At 53.8% G+C, this 22,002-nt stretch overlaps 1 protein-coding gene across 1 annotated transcript; it reads right to left on the bottom strand.

The window, feature by feature from the left end:
- Positions 1-4,113: 4,113 nt before the first annotated feature.
- RNASET2 (ribonuclease T2) lies at positions 4,114-21,399 on the bottom strand. The gene is made up of 10 exons (XM_070461664.1): positions 21,290-21,399; positions 20,933-21,098; positions 17,427-17,487; positions 16,158-16,213; positions 14,642-14,699; positions 13,156-13,226; positions 9,336-9,449; positions 7,836-7,884; positions 6,459-6,533; positions 4,114-5,743 (listed from the first exon to the last, which is right to left on the bottom strand). The coding sequence occupies exons 2-10, from the start codon at positions 21,007-21,009 to the stop codon at positions 5,561-5,563; spliced, it is 744 nt and encodes a 247-aa protein (XP_070317765.1). The 5' UTR covers positions 21,010-21,098; positions 21,290-21,399; the 3' UTR covers positions 4,114-5,560.
- Positions 21,400-22,002: the final 603 nt, after the last annotated feature.

The following is a 22,002-nucleotide window of genomic DNA, read 5'->3' as shown; positions in this document are numbered from 1 at the left end:
TCCCGCCGGCTGCATCAGCACCAAGGCAGGAGGTGCAGGAACACAAGCTATTTGTAAAGGTGTTATCACAGCTTCACAGAATCCCCAACTAGAGATGCTCCCACCCACAGGAAGGGGTGCTCCGTGGCCTCAGAGAGGCCTCACTGACCGCAGCTGTGTCGCTGGGCTGGACCTCAGCTCGCAGGGGACACACCTGAGCCCCTCAGCCAAGGCGGGGACCCGTCCTCTGGGTGGGTGCACACGGCAGGTAACTGGGATAGAACTACTGAGCGTCCTGTTAGAACACTTTTGTTGCTGAATATACATCATCCTCTTCCATCTTATGCTCACATTTTGTGTCTCCCGTAAGAATTTTGGTACAAAAACAGGCACACGCATGGATGGCGTAGACTGTAAAACTGCTCTCCGATGCTTTCCAAGGTGGTAAGTCTTCCCTCCCTCTTGTTCCCGGCACTTCCCTCTGAAGTGCTGGGGATCCAGTGATGAGGACTTGTGGGGGGAGGGGACGAGAGGGTCACCAAGGCCCAGCCTGGGGTGCCGGCGCTCGTGTGGGGGCAGCGTCAGGGTCAGGAGGTGGAGCGATCACACAAGAAAGATGCTGAGGGTCACAGGATCCAGGTTTGTGGACATCAGAGAAAGTTACAAATATGGAGAAGGGGAAAGCCGCCGCAAGCTCTCTAGCATTCGACTGGAATCGGAACTGTCAGTGTGAACTCATAATTTGCAATACATACGGATCAATACTGAAGCTGAAACTCCAATACTTTGGCCACCGGATGCAAAGCGCCGACTCATTTGAACAGACCCTGATGCTGAGAAAGATTGAAGGCGGGAGGAGAAGGGGATGACAGAGGATGAGATGGTTGGATGGCATCACCGACTCGATGGGCATGGGTTTGGGTAAACTCCGGGAGTTGGTGATGGACAGGGAGGCCTGGCGTGCTGCAGTCCATGGGGTCACAAAGAGTCGGACACGACTGAGTGACTGAACTGAACTGAATTGGATCAATACAGAAACACGCGCAGGTGTCAATGGTAGAAAGGTACTTTTTCTTTGGAGATGAGGCTGGTTCCAGCGTTGGAAAGCGTGACTTGACCTTTTGTCACATGAGGCTCAGGGCAAAGGGGCCGTGTGGAGGACACAGCCCAGCCAACAGTGCGGCGACTGAGGGCGCCCCAGGTCAAACTCCAGCTGCCTTTTCAGTTACTCGAGCTTACTAACTCCCTTCATTTTAAAGAGAGTTTCCGATTTTTGGTGGTGGTGTTATTTGTAACTGTAAGGGCCATAACTGGTAAGCATACACGCATATCATGCTTCTGTGACGGTACATGTTTGTGTTTATGTTGCTGAGCCACGAATGAAAGAAACACCTATAAACGTGACCAAGGATTACTAACACACTTGAGAGCTAAGATTTTCCTACTTTGATAATATTCTACACCTCAGATCTCACACCTGCAGTAGGTGCACCCCGCTGTCCCCCACACCCCCAAATCACTGGGTTTCTAGGTGTCCTAGACTAGATCCCAACATTAAATCATGTTCATCAATTTAAATGGAGCACCCACTCAGGGAGGTGCATAGCACTCTGGATGTGTGTGCCGAGTCCTTCAGTCGTGTCTGACTCTTGCGACCCCGCGGATGATAGCCCACGAGGCTCCTCTGTCCATGAGGTTTCCCAGGCAAGAATACTGGCAGGTTGCCATTTCCTACTCCAGGGGATCTTCCCGACCCAGGGGTTGAACCCTCGTTTCTTTTCACCTTCTGCATTGGCAGGCAGGTTCTATACCACTGAGCCATCTGGGAAACCCATCCTGGATGGGACACTCGAATATTTCTTGATGTGGCCATTTTCAGTCTGAGAAAAACAATTCAGGTGGCGTTCAAGTCTCTGATTTAGGGGGTACCATACACCTGAGTATGAGGAGTGTGGTGCTGATGGGCTGAATTTCTGCCCTCCGCTGCTAGGTGGCCACTGATGAACGTGGTCATCTTTGATTCCCTGCTGTCTTTCCCGGATTCTTGGACTTACTAAATACCTACCAGCCCAAGCAGCTGGCAGCTCACCACGGCTGCAGGAGGACCTCACACCTCATGGGGGGGGGGTGGGGCAGACGTACCCCAGTAACCATATCACCATGGCTGCAAGAGGAGCTCACATCTCTGGGGAGGGGGGCGTGGGGGGCCGGATGCACCCCAGTAGCCAGGAGAGCAGAACAACTGATGACTGGACCCCCCAAATGTACAAGCTGGTCGACATCTTTGCTGGTAAAACTGAGTCTGTATTACTCTGTGGACTCAACATCAAGAAATGAGTAGGAAAAGTTACTGCATAACTTTTCTCCATAAAAAAGGGATTGTGAATGTCTGACAGCTGCACAGGCATGAAATGTTCCAGGCAAACCTATGCATAGTCATTGCAGTTTTACAGCTTCTAAACCTGCACATTCCCACCCTCTAACAACCTCCCGTCATCTGAGCCTGGGATGCTAATCCTCTCCTTTCTGTCTGTAGTAAATGCAAGACTCGTATGATGTTGCTCAGTTGCTGGGTCTTGTAACTGACAGCCTTCCCGGTCCTTCACTGTCTCCTAGAGTTTGCTCAAACTCATGTCCATCCAGTCAGTGATGCCATCCATCTCATCCTGTCATCCCCTTCTCCTCCTGCCTTCAGTCTTTTCCAACATCAGGGTCTTTTCCATTGAGTCAGCTCTTCGCATCAGATGGCCAAAGTATTGGAGCTTCAGCTTCAGCATCAGTCCTTCCAATTAACATTCAGGGTTGATTTCCTTCAGGACTGACTAGTTTGATCTCCTTTCACTCCAAGGGACTCTCAAGAGTCTTCTCCAACACCACAACTTGAAATATCAGTTCTTGGTGCTCAGTCTTCTTTATGATCCAACTCTCACATCATGTACATGACTACTGGAACAACCAGAGCTTTGACTAGACTCATTACAGTCACTCAGAAAAACAGCATTTCTGTCACAAAATTTATGTAAAATTGCAGCATTTCTCACTGTCTGTTAAATATTTTGTCAGGGTAAGGAAACCCTAGTTACTGCCACCTCCCTTCTACAGGAAACAGCTCACCCCATAAACAACACAATAGATGTCTTCCTACAGAAGCACCAAAATTGATTTAAAACCTGGGACTATGTCCTGCTAATTTCATTTCCTGAGCCAGAGCTTTCGAGGGAAAGTTTCTTATGCTCACTGAAGGGTTTTTCAGCCCTTTCTGCAGTGATGAATTTAGCCAACAGAGTTAAACTGTGGAAAAACATTTATACTACAATTTCAATTGCCTTAGGACCTGGATTAAATTTTTATTCCTGGTTGAAAGTTCACAAAACGCCCAGAAGGATAAAACAGACAATTAGACCGCATGTGTGTCCCTGTCTGGGCAGGATGCAAGCTGACATGCTCCGCAGAGATCTAGGACACACGCGGATCTCTTCCCTCATTAGTCTGATCATTTATTCACATGATGGCTAGAGAACGTTGGTGTGGAGCTAACGGCCCTCGGGATGCTCTGGGGACGCCAGCAGCGCAGAAACAAGTCTTGCCTTTACGGGTGGAGGTGGACAACGCGGCCCTGCACAGGCGCCCAGGGCCACTCGCAGCCGCCTCCCTGGTCTCACACAGGCCTGCTGCCACCCCGGCCTCTGCTCCGGCTGCTCCCATCACTGGAAGGCTCTTCCTCCATGCACTGCAGTCTCATTTCCTTCAGGTCCTCGTTCAAAGTCGTATTCAGTGATGCCTTCCCGGAAGACGGGCTCCTTCTCTGGGGTTCGGGCTCTGAAGAAATTGCCATCCTTCTCCAGTCACCGGTCGCCTGATACTTACCAGACTGGACTCAGGTTATCAGCCATGTCATCACTGCTGATCCTGTGCTTGAGGCCACACAGAAATGTTAACAAAAAGCCACAAGCATTGACTAGATGATGATCCTGTTAGGAACTGCTAAGCCTGCTCCTGATTTTATCCCATTTGGTCCACATCTGAGATCTTACCACTGTCAACATTTTGCTTCATTTCACTCTTCAGCTGCCCTTCACTGTTACACCATCCTGCTCAAGTTTCAGCCTACCCTCAAGAAATGCTCAGACTGTATAATAATAAACATATTTTATTTTAAAAATTATAGCCTATTTAAAAAGCACGCAGGCAGATTTTAGAAAGACTGGTGTCTGAGGAGTATCAGCAGACCACTTGCTTTTCTTGACTCTCCAAAGCTATAAAATAAATTCAACTCAAACATGAAGCTTTATTTAAATTTACCAGCTCATCCGGAAATAATGAAGTAGAAAGCCTAGCCTTGAGCCATGTATTTGCAAAATGAGTCAGAAGAAATGACAGCCACCTTTTGAATGTCTCTCCAGGGGGCAGAGGTTCTCCCTAGTGAGGCCCCTGCCGGAGGAGGCGTCGGGCCGGCCTGGGCACAGGTGAAACCTCTGTCACGTTCTCTCTCCTTCCCTTTCGCTGAAGAGCCAGACACAGAGGAGCAGAGGGAGAAGCAGATGCCCTTGGCCGCCGGGCAACAGGGAAACTCAGGAGACAGAGGCGGGCAGACCGCGGCCCGTGTGACCCCGGGGTGCAGGGGAGCCCCGCAGAGGCCGCTTGTAAGGCCCCAGCCTGGACGTGGAGAGCAGGGTGGTCCCTCCCTCCATTAGGCAAAGAGAGGGGCCGACATCTGGCTCGGATTCCTGACGTGCCACTCGGCTCCCTCTGGAAGAAGCTTCGTCCATCGCTGGGTTCAGAGCCGCTTGAGCCTGGATGCGCTTCATCGCCGGGAGGGGCCCCGCCTCCAGGGAGCACCTGGGGGACACGGACCCACCCCCGGGGGCCTCCTTGGTCCAGGCGCTGCCTTCCCAGAGAGGAAGGGGAAGCTGCTAGACGGCCTGGTCTGCGGGACTTCAGTCTGCAGGGAGGGGCACCCGTGATGCGGGGGTGTGGGCTGGGACTTGGCACGCACCCAGATTCCCCCCCACACACAGAGCATCTCGTCTGCCTGCACCAGGGCCCTCAGAGGATGCTGGGCCGCCCGCACCAGCCCCCCACGGGAGATGCTGGCGGGCGACCACAGAACAGGAGCCAACAGCTCTGAGGCCCGAGGCAGACACTCCCTCCAGCACCGCCCCCCACCATCCGTTTGCGCCTGGGCTCCTGTTTGAGGGCTGGTCCTGACAGCTCCCCACGTGTCCTCAGAGCTGGGAGACACAGGGGTGCGTTCTCTTGAGTCTGCACCATCGGCCCAGGCTCCAAGCGGGCCTGCCGCATTTTCCAAGGAGGTCGCAGAGATGGCCAAAGGAGAGAAAAAGGAAACCACAGCTTCACTCCAACCACAAGGCGGCCAAGAGGCGGGGCTGTTCCCTCCCTTTCGGTGTACCCCTCCTCACCCCATCTTTACATGGACCACAAAACTCAACTCCCAGACACGAGGTGCAAAGCGGGACAAACAGAACAGGCTCAGGTTAAGGCGGCTGTGAGCTGCTTTTTAAAAATCAGTGGTCTGTCAGTTCCTCTTGCTTTTCAAAGTGGAGATTTACAAACCGCGGCATCAGAGTTTGGTCTGGTTGAGCGGAGGGTATAGGACCGGGCCATCCTCGCAGACATGCAGGCCCAGGCGCGGCCAGGCTCCCTGCCCGCGGGCCGCCGGCTCCCCGGCGTGGGTGCAGTTGAGCAGCTGCAGATCCTTGGAGAAGCACAGCTCCATCTGCCCGAGGAGCTGCACCTCCTGGCCCTGAGGGGAAGAGCGGAGACGCTTCAGGATGCAGGTCCGAGCATCGCGGCAGTGCAAAGAAGACAGAAGAGCGGGCTCTGGAGCTGGGATCCAGGCTCCAGGAGCGGGACCCTGCCCCAGCGCTGAACTGGGGCCAGGGCCCAGAGGGGTGGCTGTGGTCACCTCCAGCCCTGCCCCTGAGCCAGCCTGGACGTGGTCAGGGAGGAGACCCCACTTTCAGCTTAGAAATGTACACTTGGACAAAGGTGCGTGCGGACACGCCCACACACACCACGTCTGCATCACCATCGGTAAACAGGTAAATGGCACCCTATCGCTAAATGAATTTAAGACCTCAGCAGCTGACCAAGGAAATGACAACTCATCTGGAAGCTGGATGGGAAACGATAGCTGAGAGGACTAACCACGTGAACACTGCATGATATGCCCACAGGGCCCTGTCCCTGCCTCGCCACCTTCCGGAACAGGAGCCTCCCTGTTAGGGAGAAGCTGCCGGAACACCAGCCCGCCCAGCACGGTGTCAAACAACAGCCCGTTATTTCAAAGCATACACACACACGTGCACCCACGCATTTGTACACCTGCACGCACCCCCCCCACCCCCCCCCCCCACAACTCTGCCCCTGGGAACTCCAAGGTGAGCACGAGCTCTCAGAAGACTGCACGTGTCTTCTTGGTAGAGACAGAGGGGATGACAGAGCGTAGCATATCTGACCTTCTCTAGCAGAAAACACTGGACTTTGGGCACGACTTTGTACACGCTGACAAGTGCATCTCTGATGTCTGACACCTGAAATCGGATAAACTGCATTAGAAGTGAAACGTCAGCAGAGGAAACGAACAGTTCTGTCGTGGTCAGGAGTGACACCAGTTTACACTCCCATGGATGCAAACATCTGATAGCAGCGTGCTCTCCCCAGGGCACCCCTGGCTCACGGACACAGCTCGGAGATGCTGGGGATGAACCGCCCCGGCCCGGGCCCTGAAGGAGACAGAGCAGCCCCCGCAGGTCCCCCTCCAGACGGGAGTCCACACACGTGGCACTACACGGGTCTCCCTTCACCTCTCAGCCCTGATCCTGTGCCTGCATGCCGGGTACAAAAGCAGAAACTCTCCTGCCAGGAGACGGGAGGCCAGACCCTGCCTATGCTGACGGCCCGCCTCGTGCCTCCAGCACAGGGAAGGAGCTCAGAAAACACGCGCTGTGGCTGTTGCTCTGGCTTGGAATTGAAGTCTGTTCTCTGAACGTCATGATCTGGGCAAGAAAATTCCCCTTATCCACGTAAATGTGAGTCCAGGTGAAACTGAAGGAGCCTGCAAATGCCCAGCCTCCTGGGCGGATGGACAGAGGGCAGCCGCAGTCCCTCCGGAAGGGCGCTGTCCCGCCCGCCCCTACTCTCCACGGCAGATCCGCAGGGAAGTGCTGACTCAGTCACACCCGGGTCAGGGACCCGCCGAGGCGGCGGAACTCAGAACGGCTGAAGACAGTGACTTTCGGGTGTTTCACGTTCATATATGGAACAAATACAGAAACTGCCTCCGGAGGGGGAGTCGGCTGACTCTCTCTCTAAAGGGCCCAAGAGCGGAGGCCTCAGGCCCGGGCGGGTGGTGACCGCTGCCTGGGGGCCAGGCCGTCCGCCCACAGCTGCGCTCACACCAGGGTGAGCCCTTCTGTACAGGCCACCTGCCAACAGGCTCCGCCAGGTTCCAACCTCTACACTTTTATCATGAAACAAAGCACAATTACATCATGAAAACAAATCTTTGTTTCCTTCTTCAGGCTCATAGAACTGGGCTGTCCAACTGCACATCCTATTAATACCGGCCTCTTAAGAGCCTGGAACACACGCCTCACTAGGAAACCGCAAACCTGCTCCAAAATCATGTTTAAGTAGCCTTGAGTTTACACGAAATATACAGGAAAACAACATTAAAATGAAATCTATTTAGAAACATAATAGTCAAGTGGTGGGGGCTGGTGTGGGTTCTTTGAGACCAGAGGATAGCTCACAGCTGAGGTGATGCCTGGTCGTGACCAGGCGTCCCCAGTTAGGGGGTACACACTTGATAGGAAGCCAGAAGCAAGACTTACCTGGTAGTAGCGATCGATAGATGGTTCTATCCCCAATTTTTGGAGCACGCTAAAATTTAAAAAAAAAGGTGGGGTATAATGAAGGTCCGATTTCCTTTCCTGTTGCTATCACATTTCATAGTAAAAATGAAGACCCCCCTAAAGGGAAGTATGCAGTCTCCCTACCTGGGGCCGTGAGTCTGCTGACACGGGCGGCACCGGAGTGGCGCCCAGGCCGCCTGCCCTCCCCTTGCCGTGGGCACACGAGCGCCTCATCTGGGCCCCTCTCCAGTACCGGAACCTCAGCATCGGCCGGGCGGCTGCCACCCACGGGAGGAGGCACCACATGACCACCTATCCGCCACGCCTGTCCTCAAGGACAGCGAGCAACTGGTTCTGGATTCTAGGCTTATCCTAACAACTCCAAATTAGATCAATCTTTAAAATACGTTCAACGCCTTGAATCACTTTCTAAAGCACATGGTTTTAACCAGCTCTTTGCGACCCCAGGGACTGTAGCCCTCCAGGCTCTTCTGTTCTTGAGATGCTCCAGGCAAGAATACTGGAGTGGCTTGCCACGCCCTCCTCCAGGAGGTCTTCCTGACCCAAGAAACTCCATCTCTTATGTCTCCTGCATTGGCAGGTGGGTCCCCTACCACAGCGCCACCTGGGAAGCCCAGTGGTTTATAACATAGAGGAAAATAGAAAGAACGTGTTTTGACTCCTTAGCTTTAATTTTGTGAGCACTGAGATTTTAGATTTTCCTTGGAGAAGCTGGGAGACAATATGACTTCCCTACAGCTGTTCTACATAGTCTCTATCAGACATTCGGTGGGCAGGAGCGTCTTTCCTCAGCAGACCCCAGGGAATGAACGCACTCTGGGGAGAACAAGACTCAGCCCGTCCACCCCCGTGGGCCTGGCTGATGCTCCAGGGATCCCAGAATTCCACAACTCTGCACTTGCGTGTGTCTATGGAAAGCCACGCAGATTCAGGAAGGGTAACCAGGAGGTACTTAGTCAGTGGTTGTAGGCTGAAGGGACGAATTATGCAAATATTTGACCTTAACACTTTCAGCATGACCACGTATCCTCCTTTTCCTGCTGGATTCAATAACACCTGGGCTATGGAGTCGGCCGGACTCATGCTGCCTGTGAACCAGGACCGTGAGGTCTGTGCTGGTGAACTGAGGGTGCCTTCCTCCCCAGAGTCTGATAAGAGGGAGGTGCCCAGGGATCTCCCGCGTGGGCTACTTCTCCCAGGACCTGCGTGATGAGCCCCTCAGTCTCTGAGCCCGCTCCATGCAGTCAGGCCCCCAGGGGTCTGGAAAGGCTCATGGGAGGTGGGTGCGTCTCAGGATGACTCAGCTGCCCGGTTCCCGGGACCGTGCTAAGTGAGTCAGGGATGCTGTGCCGGACAACTCGCTGCCCCGCTCATCCCCAGGACTAGGATGTGGGTGTGCGGTGACTTGGGAGCGTGGGGTGCGGGAGGCGAGGCTACATACAGGCCTGGGTCTCCCACCTGCTCAGGGCCAGCTCCTTATACAGATCCAGACTCTTGCTGAAGTACTTCCACTGGGAATTGAGGGCGTCCAGCTGGGCGGCACAGGTCCCGTGCTTCTTCCACTCATGGCTCCTGTAACGGTGTGTTTAAAAAAAACTCTGGTTAAAAGGATGACACCGCCTCCCAGTAAACCACTGCATGGCCCCTCATGCAGGGCATCCGGGCAGGAGGCAGACTGTCGTTTTCACAAAGTGGAAGGACAGACGCCCTCCTCTCGGCACAGGCCCCAGGCCCCGCCGGACCCAGCTGAGCATCACCAGCCCTCATCAGTTTCCTTCAGGCCTTCCTCTGCCAGGCAGCTCCAACTCGCTTCTGCGATTAACAAACCCAACTGAGAAAGAAGCCAATGCCGTCGTTCAGGCTTCACAGGATCACACGGCTCTGGGTGTCCTCCCGGGGAGCCCCCACTGGACAGCAGGGGACTTGACGGGCATGGCTGGATGGCCACTCCTCGGCCACTGGTGAGAAAAGGCAGGCTCACTCATCACCAGGATGCCCTGAGGCCGGATCCTGGCGCGCATTGCAGCATAGACATCATCTACAGAGATGCCTGCATGAAAGCAACAGCCCAGCCAGATGCCCTCAAACAAGCAGCAATTTGTACTGAAGAAAATCACCACCACTGATAATAACTGCTCCCGTTTTATCGAAGATTAAACCAGGTGGCATAGTGGTAAAGAATCCACCTCCCAGTGCAGGAGACGTGGGTTCGACCCCAGGGCTGGGAAGATCCCCTGGAGAAGGAAATGGTGACCCACTCTAGTGTTCTTGCCTGGAGAATCCCATGGACAGACCTACAGCCTACATGGCGGGCTACAGGCCATGGGGTCGAAAAAGAGTTGGACACGACAGCACGCATGCAAGCAACAAATTTTGGAAAATGTTTACCCATTCTTCACTTGGGTCTCACAACACTGCAAAGTGAAAATACTATTGCTGGTTTAGAAGTGGGGACATCGGGCTCATGGGGGCCAGTGAGCAGCCCGGCTTCACGGCTGCCCAGCCAGGCGGCCCTGGCCTGCCTCGACCCACGCTCGGGGCCCTTCCCATGGCCCACGCTGCCAACCAATCAACTGCCAAACACGGATTACACCCGCCTTTAGAATGATTGACAACTTGTCAATTCAGAAGCTAACCAGGGTTAGCACAGAAAAACCAAATGGGCATCGGGTTTATCAATGATTAATTCACGAAGATTTACTAAAGACAGTCATTCAAGTACTCAGCAGGCACCCACATGCAATCTCACAGAAATAGCCTAAACGTGCACTGATCCTTTGGTAGCATCACCAGGGAGTAGTTCTGAGTGAGGGCAATGGCTGAGTTACCAGTCTCCTGGACCCAGGAAAACCATGAAAGAGAAAAGTGAAAGTGAAAGTCGCTCAGTCGTGTCTGACTCTACAACCCCGTGGACTATACAGTCCATGGAATTCTCCACAGAATACTGGAGTGGGTATCCCTTCTGCAGAAGATCTTCCTGACCCAGGAATCAAACCAGAGTCTCCTGCATTGCAGGTGGATTCTTTATGAACTTGAGCTGAGCCACAAGAAAACCATGAGGAGAGATTAGAAACAGATGAATAATCAACTTTCTTCATGTACAATAGCACCCACGGTGAATTATTTCTTAACTTTCTAAATTCTATGAAGTAGAAAAGGGAGACTCTTCAACTAGCTGAATGTGAAACTGAATTACGGGGGCCTCAGTTTCTGCACAATAGGGACAGTCATTCTAGAATCTCCCACAGAAGGAGCTGGAGAAGTCAGGGGCGGAAGCAGTCACACACACCCAAACAGCTCCTAGCATGTAATAGTCAAGAAACGTCCACTGTTGTACCTAGAGCGAGTTAACTCAACAGATGTTAGAAATAACCAAACTCTCATTCTTTTTCTTGTTGTTTAGATAGATGCTCAGCCGTGTCCAACTCTTTGCAACCCCATGGACTGTAGCCTGCCAGGCTCCTCTGTCCATGGGATTCTCCAGGCAAGAATACTGGAGTGGGTTGCCATTTCCTTCTCCAGGGGATCTTCCCAACCCAGGGGTTGAACCCACGTCTCGTGCATTACCAGGCTGATTCTTTACCACTTAACCTCCAGGGAAGCCCTTCTTTTTCTTACAAGCATCAGAAACCAGTAACACCCCTATTTTGCAGATGGTCGTGTACACAGTATTTGTCAGGATGGCTGGTTTTATTAACAGATTTAATCTTAGGGAACTATCTTGAGCACCAAGTGACAGCAGGACCCTCTCCTTTGCATCCATGATTCCCATCTGAGATTAAAGAGAAGTTTTCTGATGTGAGCCCCCCCCCTTAAGGACAGGAGAGGCCAGGACACCTCCACGGACACTTTATCCAAGATAGCAAGGCGACCTGGACAACGGCTACCCGTGGCAATAACCAGGGAGCCGGTAAGTGCCCGGCCACGTGAGCGCCATCTCCACACCCAAAGGCATGAACGCTACCTTTGTCATTTAGAACAAGTTTCTAAGTGCATCATGTTAGCACCCAACCTGAAAGGCAAATCATTTTGCCGAGTGTGTGTTCTGCCCACACCATCTCATCGGACGTTAAAGGACTCGTCCCATGGAAGGCCATCTTTGTGTATGTTTGGGTGTGTGCAGTCGCTCAGTCGTGTCCGACTCTTTGTGACCCCACAGACTGTAGCCTGCCAGGCTTCTCTGTCCATGGGACTCTCCAGGCAAGAATACCGGAGTGGGTTGCCAAGCTCTCCTCCAGGGGATCTTCCTGACCCAGGGATCAAACCTGTGTCTCTTTTTCTTCCTGCATTGGCAGGCAGATTCGTTATCACTGTGCCACCTGGGGAGATGCTTTGTGTATGTTTAGTGGTATAGTTTTAAGCTTTGGCAAAAACCTGACTGATTCTCTCTGGAATATTCTAACTACTGAAATCTCTTCTGTTTACTTAGTCATCAAAGAGTTTTTATTTTAAAGTATACCGTGAAGTGCTAAAAGCTTTTTTTTTTTTTTTTTATTGTTTTCACTATTTCAACTCATGTAGGCCACAGTCTGTTCTGAAACCACTTTCCAGACCTCAGGTTGCTCGGAGCCAGCACTGGAGACGTGGACTGTTCCTCTCCCAAACTTTTACAGCCTTCGGACCCAGAGCCGTGAGTGAACCACCTCCCAGCCACACACCCTCGAGTGAACTCGCAAACCGAGCACCCACGAGCCAGGAGGACAAATGTCATTGTCACTCTGCTTTGCTTCAAAAGGCTGTTCTCCAAATTCAACTCCTCCTGAAGAGCCTACACACATGTACTTCCAAGTTAAGTGAATCACTTTGGCCAAAACCTGATTCACTGTGACATGAATTACAAATTGCCATCCTGCAGCGAGGGAGGGCTTTCCAAGCGGCATCAGTGGTAAAGAATCCACCTGCCAATGCAGGAGACCCGGGTTTAACCTCTGGGTCCAGAAGATCCCCTGGAGGAGGGCATGGCAACCCACTCCAGTATTCTTGCCTAGAGAATCCCATGGACAGAGGAGCCTGGTGGGCTATGGTCCCTAGAGTCACAAAGAGTCAGACACCATGGAAGTGACTTAGCACGCACACAGAATGAAATATAAGATGGATTAAAAAGCAAGTTTACAAAGTCACTTCTGCTAGCCCTCATTTTTTATCCACTGGAGGACCGCTCCAGAGAGGGCGCAGCTCCGCAGCCTCAGAAGCCAGGCTCTCCGTCACCCCTGCTCCCACGGTCCCACCTCACACCTGGGCTCTGGGGCCCGAGGCGGGCCTGGGAACTCAGACTCACCAGAACTGGAGGCTGCAGTTGGACGGATGGAGCAGATCGGGCCAGTACCTCTTCATGTCTGGCAAAAGGTCCTGCACATAAAGACAGCACTGGTAATAAATCCACGTAAGGCCTGACAACTCAAACCCAGAAGGCAGATCCGACAAACGAACACATTAAAAAAGAACAAAACTGAGCTCTGTGAGTTAATAACACTCAGGTGAGTGAAAGGACTCAGTTTATTTTGCATGACGTGTTTCTTAAGACACACCTAAAAGTGAAGTCTGGGGAATCGTGAAAGCGTATGTGAAAATATAAGCTCTGATGGGTGAATGGCTAGACAAGTCATGTCCACCCATACAATGCAGTATTATTCAGCATCAGAAAAAAACCACAAACGTATCAAGCCAGGACACTGGCTTCCTTCTCTCCAGCTTGAATGTTTCCAACGACTATGTCTGCATCTTCACTCAGACACACAAGCCTTAACCAGCACACAGGAGTCTGGGGAACACTGCCCGGGCCCACGGCTCACCCACAGCCACACTGGCTTCCTCCGCTGCCCCAAAGCTCTGTCCTACCCCGGGGCCTTTGCACACGCTGCTGCCGCTCCTGTCTCTAGTTAAGATGGATTCCAGCTCACCACCACCTCCTCAGGAGAGCTGGGCCCAGGCCCACTGTCTTCAGTCTGACTACCCTCCCCTCCAGGCACCCAGAGGGGACATCTGTCCTGGCTCCCGGCTGCAGGCAGGGTGGGCCGGAGACGCGCCTGGTTCTGCCCCCGGCCCCCGGCCCCCGGCCCCGTGCCCGAAGCTCTGCTGGCTCGAGAACCTGTGACTGGTTTGGACGTGATTATCTCGTCCTTCTGGGGGCCGTGCAGTCCTGGGAAGGGCCCATAGTTCTGGCAAATCCCAAGTCTGCCCCATGTTTTCAGAGGGGTCTCAGGAACTCGCAGACCCACCCGGTAAGTCCAGGGATGCAGTCACGAGCCCCTGACAGTAGACCATCACACACGAGGGGTCATCAGCACCCCGTGGAAAGCTGCACTCACATGTGCGTGTGTGTGTGGCTGCTACCAGCTCTCAGAACCCCAGGGCCCGGAGCTACTCTGCAATACAAGTCTTTGTCCTGGAAAGACCCATCTCCTCTTCCCTGCTCACTGGCCCCACTGAGAAACCCACCCACAGCCAGAAAGGACACTCTAGGGGCCACAAGCCAGGGCAGTACACACGCCTGAGCTCATGCCCAGAGGGCAGGGGTCCCAGACTAGGAACCACGGGCCGTGGGCTAGACCCAGGGCCGGCCTGCTCACCCCTGCCGCCCCACGCAGTCGCTGCAGCCCATCGGGCCCAGGGCAGAGGAGAACTCACTGAGACACAGACCATACTTAACACATGGGGCTGCTTTAGATACCCGTAAACGCTGGTGAACACACTTTACACACGGCTTTGAGGGCACACCTACAGGAGGAGCGAATCTGCGGTGGGAACACTACTAAAGTTAGTACCTTGATCTCCTGTGGATTAAAGGGCCAGGATCGGTTACATGCTTCACTTTTATCGGGCCTTGAAATTAGAGTTGAAAAAATAAAGAGAAATTAGTCTTGGTCGGGCTGGTTCCAAATGGCATGCGAAAACACTCGAGTTGTGGTCTGGAGAGAACGAAAGGGGTGAGTCACGCTCGGGCACAAGCCAGCACACTGGAGTTCCCTTCAAAGCGGAAGGGTGTTCAAAACTTCAGGCTCCGGGCACACAGGCTCTCCAGCACAGAAGCATCCAGACAGCCCAGTAGGGGGCGACCCAGAGCTGGGTCGGTGGAGATGTCTGGTTCTGGCGTTTCCCTGGTGGTTCTGTGATAAGAGTGTCTGCAATGCAGGAGACCCAGGTTCGATCACTGGATTGGGAAGATCCCCTGGAGAAGGCCGTGGCAGCCCACTCCACTATTCTTGCCTGGAGAATCCCATGGACAGAGGAGCCTGGCGGGCTACAGTCTGCAGGGTCGCAAAGAGTGGACACAAGTGAGCAACCAACACTTTTTGAGTTACTTGCAAATCTCCGTTCAACAAGCACAGCGTGAGAACAAGAGGTTCCGCCTCTTTACAGGTGATGAGGATCATTAACACAAGGCGCGTGTCCTGCTCAGGACGGGCCTGGTGACGGCCCAAGGTTGGCTGCTGGATGTTCTAGCACAGAGCACATGTCCCTCCACTTGCGCATGTGATTCTGTCCTCACGCGTCCAATTCTGGATGGGTCAACGCTCCATCTCCACGTGCGGCTTAGATCACGGGGGGCCAAACCTGCTTTCTCCAGGGTGGACAAGCCTGGCCCAGCCCCCGAAACTAGCCCAGCTCCCCAGAGCTGGGTGCCGTCCCTTCAGCTGGAGGGCGGCCGAGGGCACCAGTGAAGTCACAGAAAACCAGAGGTGGGATGAGGCCCAGCCCTCAGGTCCCTGTTTAACCAGCTTTCCACTGACCCCGTCCCTGAGAGGCACCAGTGCCAGCAGGAGCCAGGACTGCCCCTCTCAAGGGAGGAGGGAGACCCAGTCGATCCCTCTGGACAAACGAACAAACAGTTTAACATCATGAATACATGCACACACCACAAAAATCAAACTAAACAAACTGCAGGCAAAACCGGAAGAATAAATATTGGTGTCTGTGAAGTATGTATACTATAGATACAAATCACATGTGTGTAACATACATACATTTATTTTTATGCATTTTCTTATTGGTTCCAAAAGAAGAAAATGAGGAAATTAAAACTCAGTGATCGAAAATGTACCCAGAACCCTTAAATGCATATTTAAACTAGACTGTTATCGTTCTACCAAAACGGAACTCAAGGACAAAAGAAGGCAGGTCATGTTAGAAAGACTAAAGATGTTTCTCAACAAGCTTCTGGCCTGCTAAGTAAACTCCTAACAGAAATCACCAGCATACACGCCCGGACAGACTCAAGCCAGAACAGCAGGCTGGCCAGCTTCTGAGGCTGCTGAAGTTTTAAATGCAGGAAGTACTTGCCATAATCCGTGTATCGTCCAGTAACTCGGAGGGTCTTTGCAGTGGCCCCGAACTTCCTATGAAGAAAAGACAGGAGACCAGTGGTTTCTTGTTTATTAAATACACTCAGCAACCTTCCTTTCTTTTGACAAACATCAACGGCATCCAAAGCAGGCCTAACACAAAATAAATTCTGTGGTAATTTACAACTAGCAATGTTCATGAGGGTACCACAGGGGTGGGGGCTGGCTATTTTATTTGAAAAGAGTGAACCAAAAATTTGGAAAACAGAATTTAACAGCTATTTTTGTTTTCTTTATGTGCTTGAAAATTAAGTCTATCTGATGGATACACTCATACTTACCCATGAATAATTTTCTTGTCATGCAATCAAAAAATGAGAGCCAGAGGGTGGCATGACACCCAGTCATATTCAAATCTGTTCAGGCACCAGGTTCAAATGCAATAGTGCAATAATAAGTACTGAAAATCTGAAGCCAACAAAAATGCAGGCTGAGAGTAAAATAATTAACTCATGAAGTTAAAAAATCTTCAGTGTAACACTTTACAGGAACCTCCAAATTGTTTTGCTAAAATGGATCTTTTCCTAAATAAATAACCATTAAGAAATACAGCCCGACCATCCGGCAGTGGGCCAGAACCTGGGCCCAGTGGCCGCAGTGAGCAAGCCAGAGAACAGTACATGTCCGGTCTGGAGAGGCATCCGGCTCCCCAGCAAGCCCTCCTGCTTAAATCCCCTTCTGATGTGGGGAGGCGCTTCTCTGTACGGTTGGTCTGGAAATGAGGACAGGCCTGGTTTAGGTGATGGCAATGTCTGACATAAGGAGGCTCAGACTAGGGGGCAGAGGGCAGGATGACCACCCGTGCCCTGCTCCCATCCCCAAGGAAACACAGTCCAAAGCAGGCAGGCTTTCCTGCAGCACGAGGCAGGGCAGGGCAAAGCCAAGCGCCCACGGGGGTTTTTCTACCCCAGCTCTTCACCCAGCGTCTTGGATGAGCCTTCGGTGGGGGGGACCTGGGGTCAAGGTGCAGCTTTCCAAGGGGGCGTGAGCCCGAGGGGCCCTGAGCAGAGCACAGACCTGCGCTGGCACCTGTGATGTCCACCTGGCTCTCGGGGCAGCGTCCCTGGCCCCTCAGGCAGAGCCTCCTGGAGGCACGGTCTCAGCCTCGAGGGGCGGGCGGGCCGGGGGCTTGGTCAGTGAGAGGCGCGGGGAGGAGCCTGCACGGGCCCTCCTCTCCATGGGCGTCACTGGTCCCCGCAGAACTCACCTGGCACACGGTCGCAGGCCAGTGGTGAACCATGATTAGCTTGCCCCACTCAAGGTCGTCACTGCGAAAACACAAGGGGCTTGCTCTGTAACCTGAGTTACAGAAAAAGTGATTCATCCATCGATCATCCAGTAAACACCGAGGGCCGGCTGCAGGCCAGGCACTGCTGTGGGGAGGGGTCCGGGTCCCCAGGCGCTGCTGCGGGGAGAGGTCCGGGTCCCCAGGCGCTGCTGCGGGGAGGGGTCCGGGTCCCCAGGGGCTGCTGCGGGGAGGGGTCCGGGTCCCCAGGCGCTGCTGTGGGTGGGGAGGGGTCCGGGTCCCCAGGCGCTGCTGTGGGTGGGCAGGGGTCTCTGAGAGGACCGGGGGGCCGAGTCCTTACTCTCTCGCAGGGCACCAGCCAGTGAGGGCGACGATGACCAAGGGGACTGAGCAAACACACACGGCATCGCCCGGGACAAGCGGTAATCATGTAACCGAGGAGGAGGACAGGCCTGTCCGGTGGGGTGTATGCTGCGGGCTCAGTCATGTCCGACTCTACGACCCCATGGACTGTAGCCAGCCAGGCTCCTCTGTCCACAGGATGCTCCAGGCAAGAAAGCTGGAGTGGGTTGCCATTTCCTTCTCCAGGGGGTCTTCCCAACCCAGGGATCGGACCCACGTCTCTTGCACCTCCCCCACTGGCAGGAAGACTGTTCACCACCGCACCCCCTGGGAAGCCTGGCAGGCGGGGAGGGGGTTGGGATTCTGGACCAGGCAGCCGGGAAGGCTCTGTAGTGAAGGACTGCTCAGAAAGCCCCTTTCTCCTCAGAGGTGCAGGCAGTGCAGACACAGACCAATGAGCCCTTAGCAGCACAAGTGACACCCACAAGCCTGGAAACACAAAGGTCCCTACAGCTCACCAGCCACAGAACAGCACCCAGAGCAGCACAGGGCTGGGCAGCACCCCAGCCGCTGGGATCTTGTTCTCTGCAGGATGCCTGACGTGGGATCCTAGGGACTTCCCCCAGTGTCCCCATGAAACCCATCTGACCCTGAGACGCTCCACAAGGGGCTGTGGAGTGGCGTTCACACACACCCCTCAGCAGAAGCCCTTCCACCAGGCTGGCAAGGCTTGGCACACACAGAGATGGGGGCAGAAAGGCTGGCTTGTGAAAACACTCACGTTCCAGATGGAAAACATCAGTAGCAACAGGGCATAGAACTCAAGCAGGCATGTCATTCAGGATAGATGAAATTTTATTTTATTAGGATAGATGAAATTTTAGAAGCAGCAAAAGCCAAACAGAAATAAGTTCTTACATAATGGTTCTGTAAATAATTGAGTACTGTTTAAAAAGCAGAGAATTCACAATATTTGAAAACTTTTCTCAGACTGAGCTAATGAGCAAATGCTCAGTTCAAGAGAAAAAGGAATGCATGAGCATTAGAGCCAGGAGAAGCATTAGAAGTGCTTTTTCTCCCCCTACGTATGAAAACCTATTTCACAAAGGGGTAAACCGAGGCTGGAAGAGTGGGCAGAGGCCAAGAAAACTAGACCAACAGCATGGAGTTTACAATAAAACTCAACACTCAACAACATCTGTAATACAATTAGCACGTACCACCCTGGTGAGAGTGCTGTGCGTGTAAGAGAAAGATCCTCTCAAATCCGTGGAGACGCTGACTGCGCTGTAGAGAGAAAGGCCTCCCAAGCAGAGGCAGAGGGCCTGGGAAAACCCTGCTGACCCATGAGGCCCTCAGGCTCTGAGTGACCTTGTGAACACGAGGGTGATCTCGTGTTCTCGAACCCCTGCCTTGCTCGCCAATTATTTCAGTTGCTCATGACAAGTACGCCAGACAGGTGGACTAACTTACATAACTGGACATGTGAACACATGTTTGCATCTTTGAAAGTTTGCAACTTGCAGACCCCTATGGAAGGGGCCTGTTGAACTGACCACTGTAGGCCAGGCATGGCTTGGAGCACATTCTGTGCTTTAACTGATGCCTCCAGGCATCAGAGCTAGGAGGCAGGTGCCGTCACTCTGGGGATGGGTTGAACGACCTTAGTGGAGGGCTCTGGATCACACATCTGGATCTGAGCGAGCAGTTCACACTCAATCCGCACACCACACTACCTCTCTGGTGATACACTGTTTACTTGAGGGCAATGCTTAGTTATTTAATGCAGCCCATTTTCAGAAAATAGCACTTTCTGGGAAAACTGAAATTTAATGTTACCTTTTAAAGTAAATGATAAAACAACAACGATGGTTCATTAGAAAGGAAAACCGAACTTTTCCCATGCCTACAAGTGAAGTATGAATGCCTTCTATTAACAAGATCATTACCCAGATAAAATATGCCACCCTTATGGCAGAAAGTGAAGAAGAACCAAAGAGCCTCTTGATGAAAGTCAAAGAGGAGAGTGAAAAAGTTGGCTTAAAGCTCAACATTCAGAAAACTAAGATCATGGCATCCAGTCCCATCACTTCATGGCAAATAGATGGGGAAACAGTAGAAACAGTGGCAGACTTTATTTTTCTGGGCTCCAAAATCATTGCAAATGGTGACTGCAGCCATGAAATTAAAACACGCTTACTCCTTGGAAGGAAAGTTATGACCAACCTAGACAGCATATTAAAAAGCAGAGACATTACTTTGCCAACAAAGGTCCGTCTAGTCAAGGCTATGGTTTTTCCAGTGGTCATGTATGGATGTGAGTGTTAGACTGTAAAGAAAGCTGAGCACTGAAGAATTGATGCTTTTGAACTGTGGTGTTGGAGAAGACTCTTGAGAATCCCTTCGACTGCAAGGAGCTCCCACCAGTCCATCCCAAAGGAGATCAGTCCTGGGTGTTCATTGGAAGGACTGATGTTGAAGCTGAAACTCCCAATACTTTGGCCACCTCATGAGAAGAGCTGACTCATTGGAAAAGACCCTGATGCTGGGAAAGATTGAGGGCAGGAGGAGAAGGGGACGACAGAGGATGAGATGGTTGGATGGCATCACCGACTCGATGGACATGGGTTTGGGTGAACTGCGGGAGTTGGTGATGGACAGGGAGGCCTGGCGTGCTGCGGTTCATGGGGTCGCATAGAATTGGACACGACTCAGCGACTGAACTGACTGAACTCAGATCTCTGTCTCTTCTACAGAAGTATAATGCGAATCCTCTCCCAGACCCCCTGTTTACCCCTATTTCGTCAGTTGCATAGGAAAACGGAAAGAGGGAACGAGGGGGAGGGGAGGGAGGACGACAGAAAGAAACTAGGAAAAAGGAACCACGACCACTTCACCAGGATCGCACTGACCCTGGACGGAATGCGCGCGCGCGCGGTCCCTAGAGCCGCTCGCAGGTTCGGGCGCCCGGGTCCGCCCCGCGCCCCCTCCGGCAGCTCACCTCCTCCAGAGCCCGCGCGCGCCGCCCCGGAGCCACCCCGAAGCTCGGGCACCCATGTCCCCCCACCCCGCCTATCCCACCGTTCCCCTGCAGACCCGCGCCCCGCACCCCTCTGGTGGCTCACCTCCTCCCGAGCCCGCGCGCGCTGCCCAAGCAGCTCAGCGCCAGGCACAGGGCACCCAGGAAGGCCGGGGAAGTCATCCGCCGCACCGGGGAGGACCCCGCGGGGTCGCCAAGACTCAGACTCCCGTGGGCGCTAGGCCCCGTCCGGCGCTAGGCCCTGCGCTTCCCTGAAAAAGGAACAGACGTCGCTAAGCTGACCGTGCGCCGGGCCAGCGGCCGGCGAGCAGCGCGGCTAACCACAGCCCACCCCTGAGCGCCCCGCGGAGGCCCGCAGGCCCGGGAGCCCAGATCCCCGCAACACAGTGGGCTCACACCCCGCCCACCGACCACCCGGAACCCCGAGGCCCTGCCGCCTCACCTGGTCCGCCAGACGAACACGACGGCTGGCCCACTCGCACCGCGACCCTCGCTGCACCGCGAAACCGGCTGCTGGAGCCTAGACCAGCGCGTTTCCGCCCAGAAGCCCCAACGCCCCGCCCCCGCCCCGGGACACGCCCCCAGCCTCGGCCACGCCCCCGCTTCGGCCACGCCCCTGGGTGACAGGCGGGCGCCGGGCTGGCGAGAAGCCCTGGAGAAGCCCGACGCCACGCCCCTGAACGCCCCGCCCAACGCGCCCCGCCCCCGGCCTGTCCGTCTTCCCCTTAGGCTCTTTGACTGCGCTTCACTTTCGGGCTGGTTCCTGCCTGCCTTCGGCCGAGACCCGGGAGGTCGACTTGAAAGCCACCTTCTCTGACGTCCTGGGAGCCCCGGCTCCGCGTCGAGCTGCCCGGGAGCCGGGGCTTTCGGGGCCCAGTGGCCAGTCCGTCAAGCTGTGTGACAGGCGCGCGGAGGCAGCACCGTGGGGCCCCGGCAGCCCCTGAACCCCAGACAGTCCTGTCTGTCCAGCGCCAAGACCGCGCAGGGCGCCCCTAGGTAACCCCACTCGATTCCATTTGCTTCTGCCCCGTTCCCATGATCTCCACCGTTTGCAACTCTTCTGGGACACGGAACAGCAGGACCTTCGGAGCTGAGCCTGCCATCAAGACCATCAGCCTTCCTTGAGATCAGACAAACAGAAAATCAAGGCTGTGA

Source organism: Odocoileus virginianus, chromosome 34 (genome assembly GCF_023699985.2).
Source record: "Odocoileus virginianus isolate 20LAN1187 ecotype Illinois chromosome 34, Ovbor_1.2, whole genome shotgun sequence".
NCBI classification, from domain to species: domain Eukaryota; kingdom Metazoa; phylum Chordata; class Mammalia; order Artiodactyla; family Cervidae; genus Odocoileus; species Odocoileus virginianus.
Note: the sequence above shows the minus strand (reverse complement) of the source record. Positions and strands in the feature narration are given on the sequence as shown.

What these genes read in the sequence shown, in the direction of transcription:
- RNASET2 (XM_070461664.1), bottom strand. Translation starts at nt 21,009, where the DNA reads ATGACTTCCCCGGCCTTCCTGGGTGCCCTGTGCCTGGCGCTGAGCTGC. An exon ending in GGCCTGCGACCGTGTGCCAG is followed by an intron (nt 16,214 to 17,426) that starts GTGAGTTCTGCG and finishes TTTTCTTCATAG; the next exon opens with GAAGTTCGGGGCCACTGCAA. An exon ending in AGTGTTTTCTGCTAGAGAAG is followed by an intron (nt 5,744 to 6,458) that starts GTCAGATATGCT and finishes TCTTCCCCTCAG; the next exon opens with GGCCAGGAGGTGCAGCTCCT.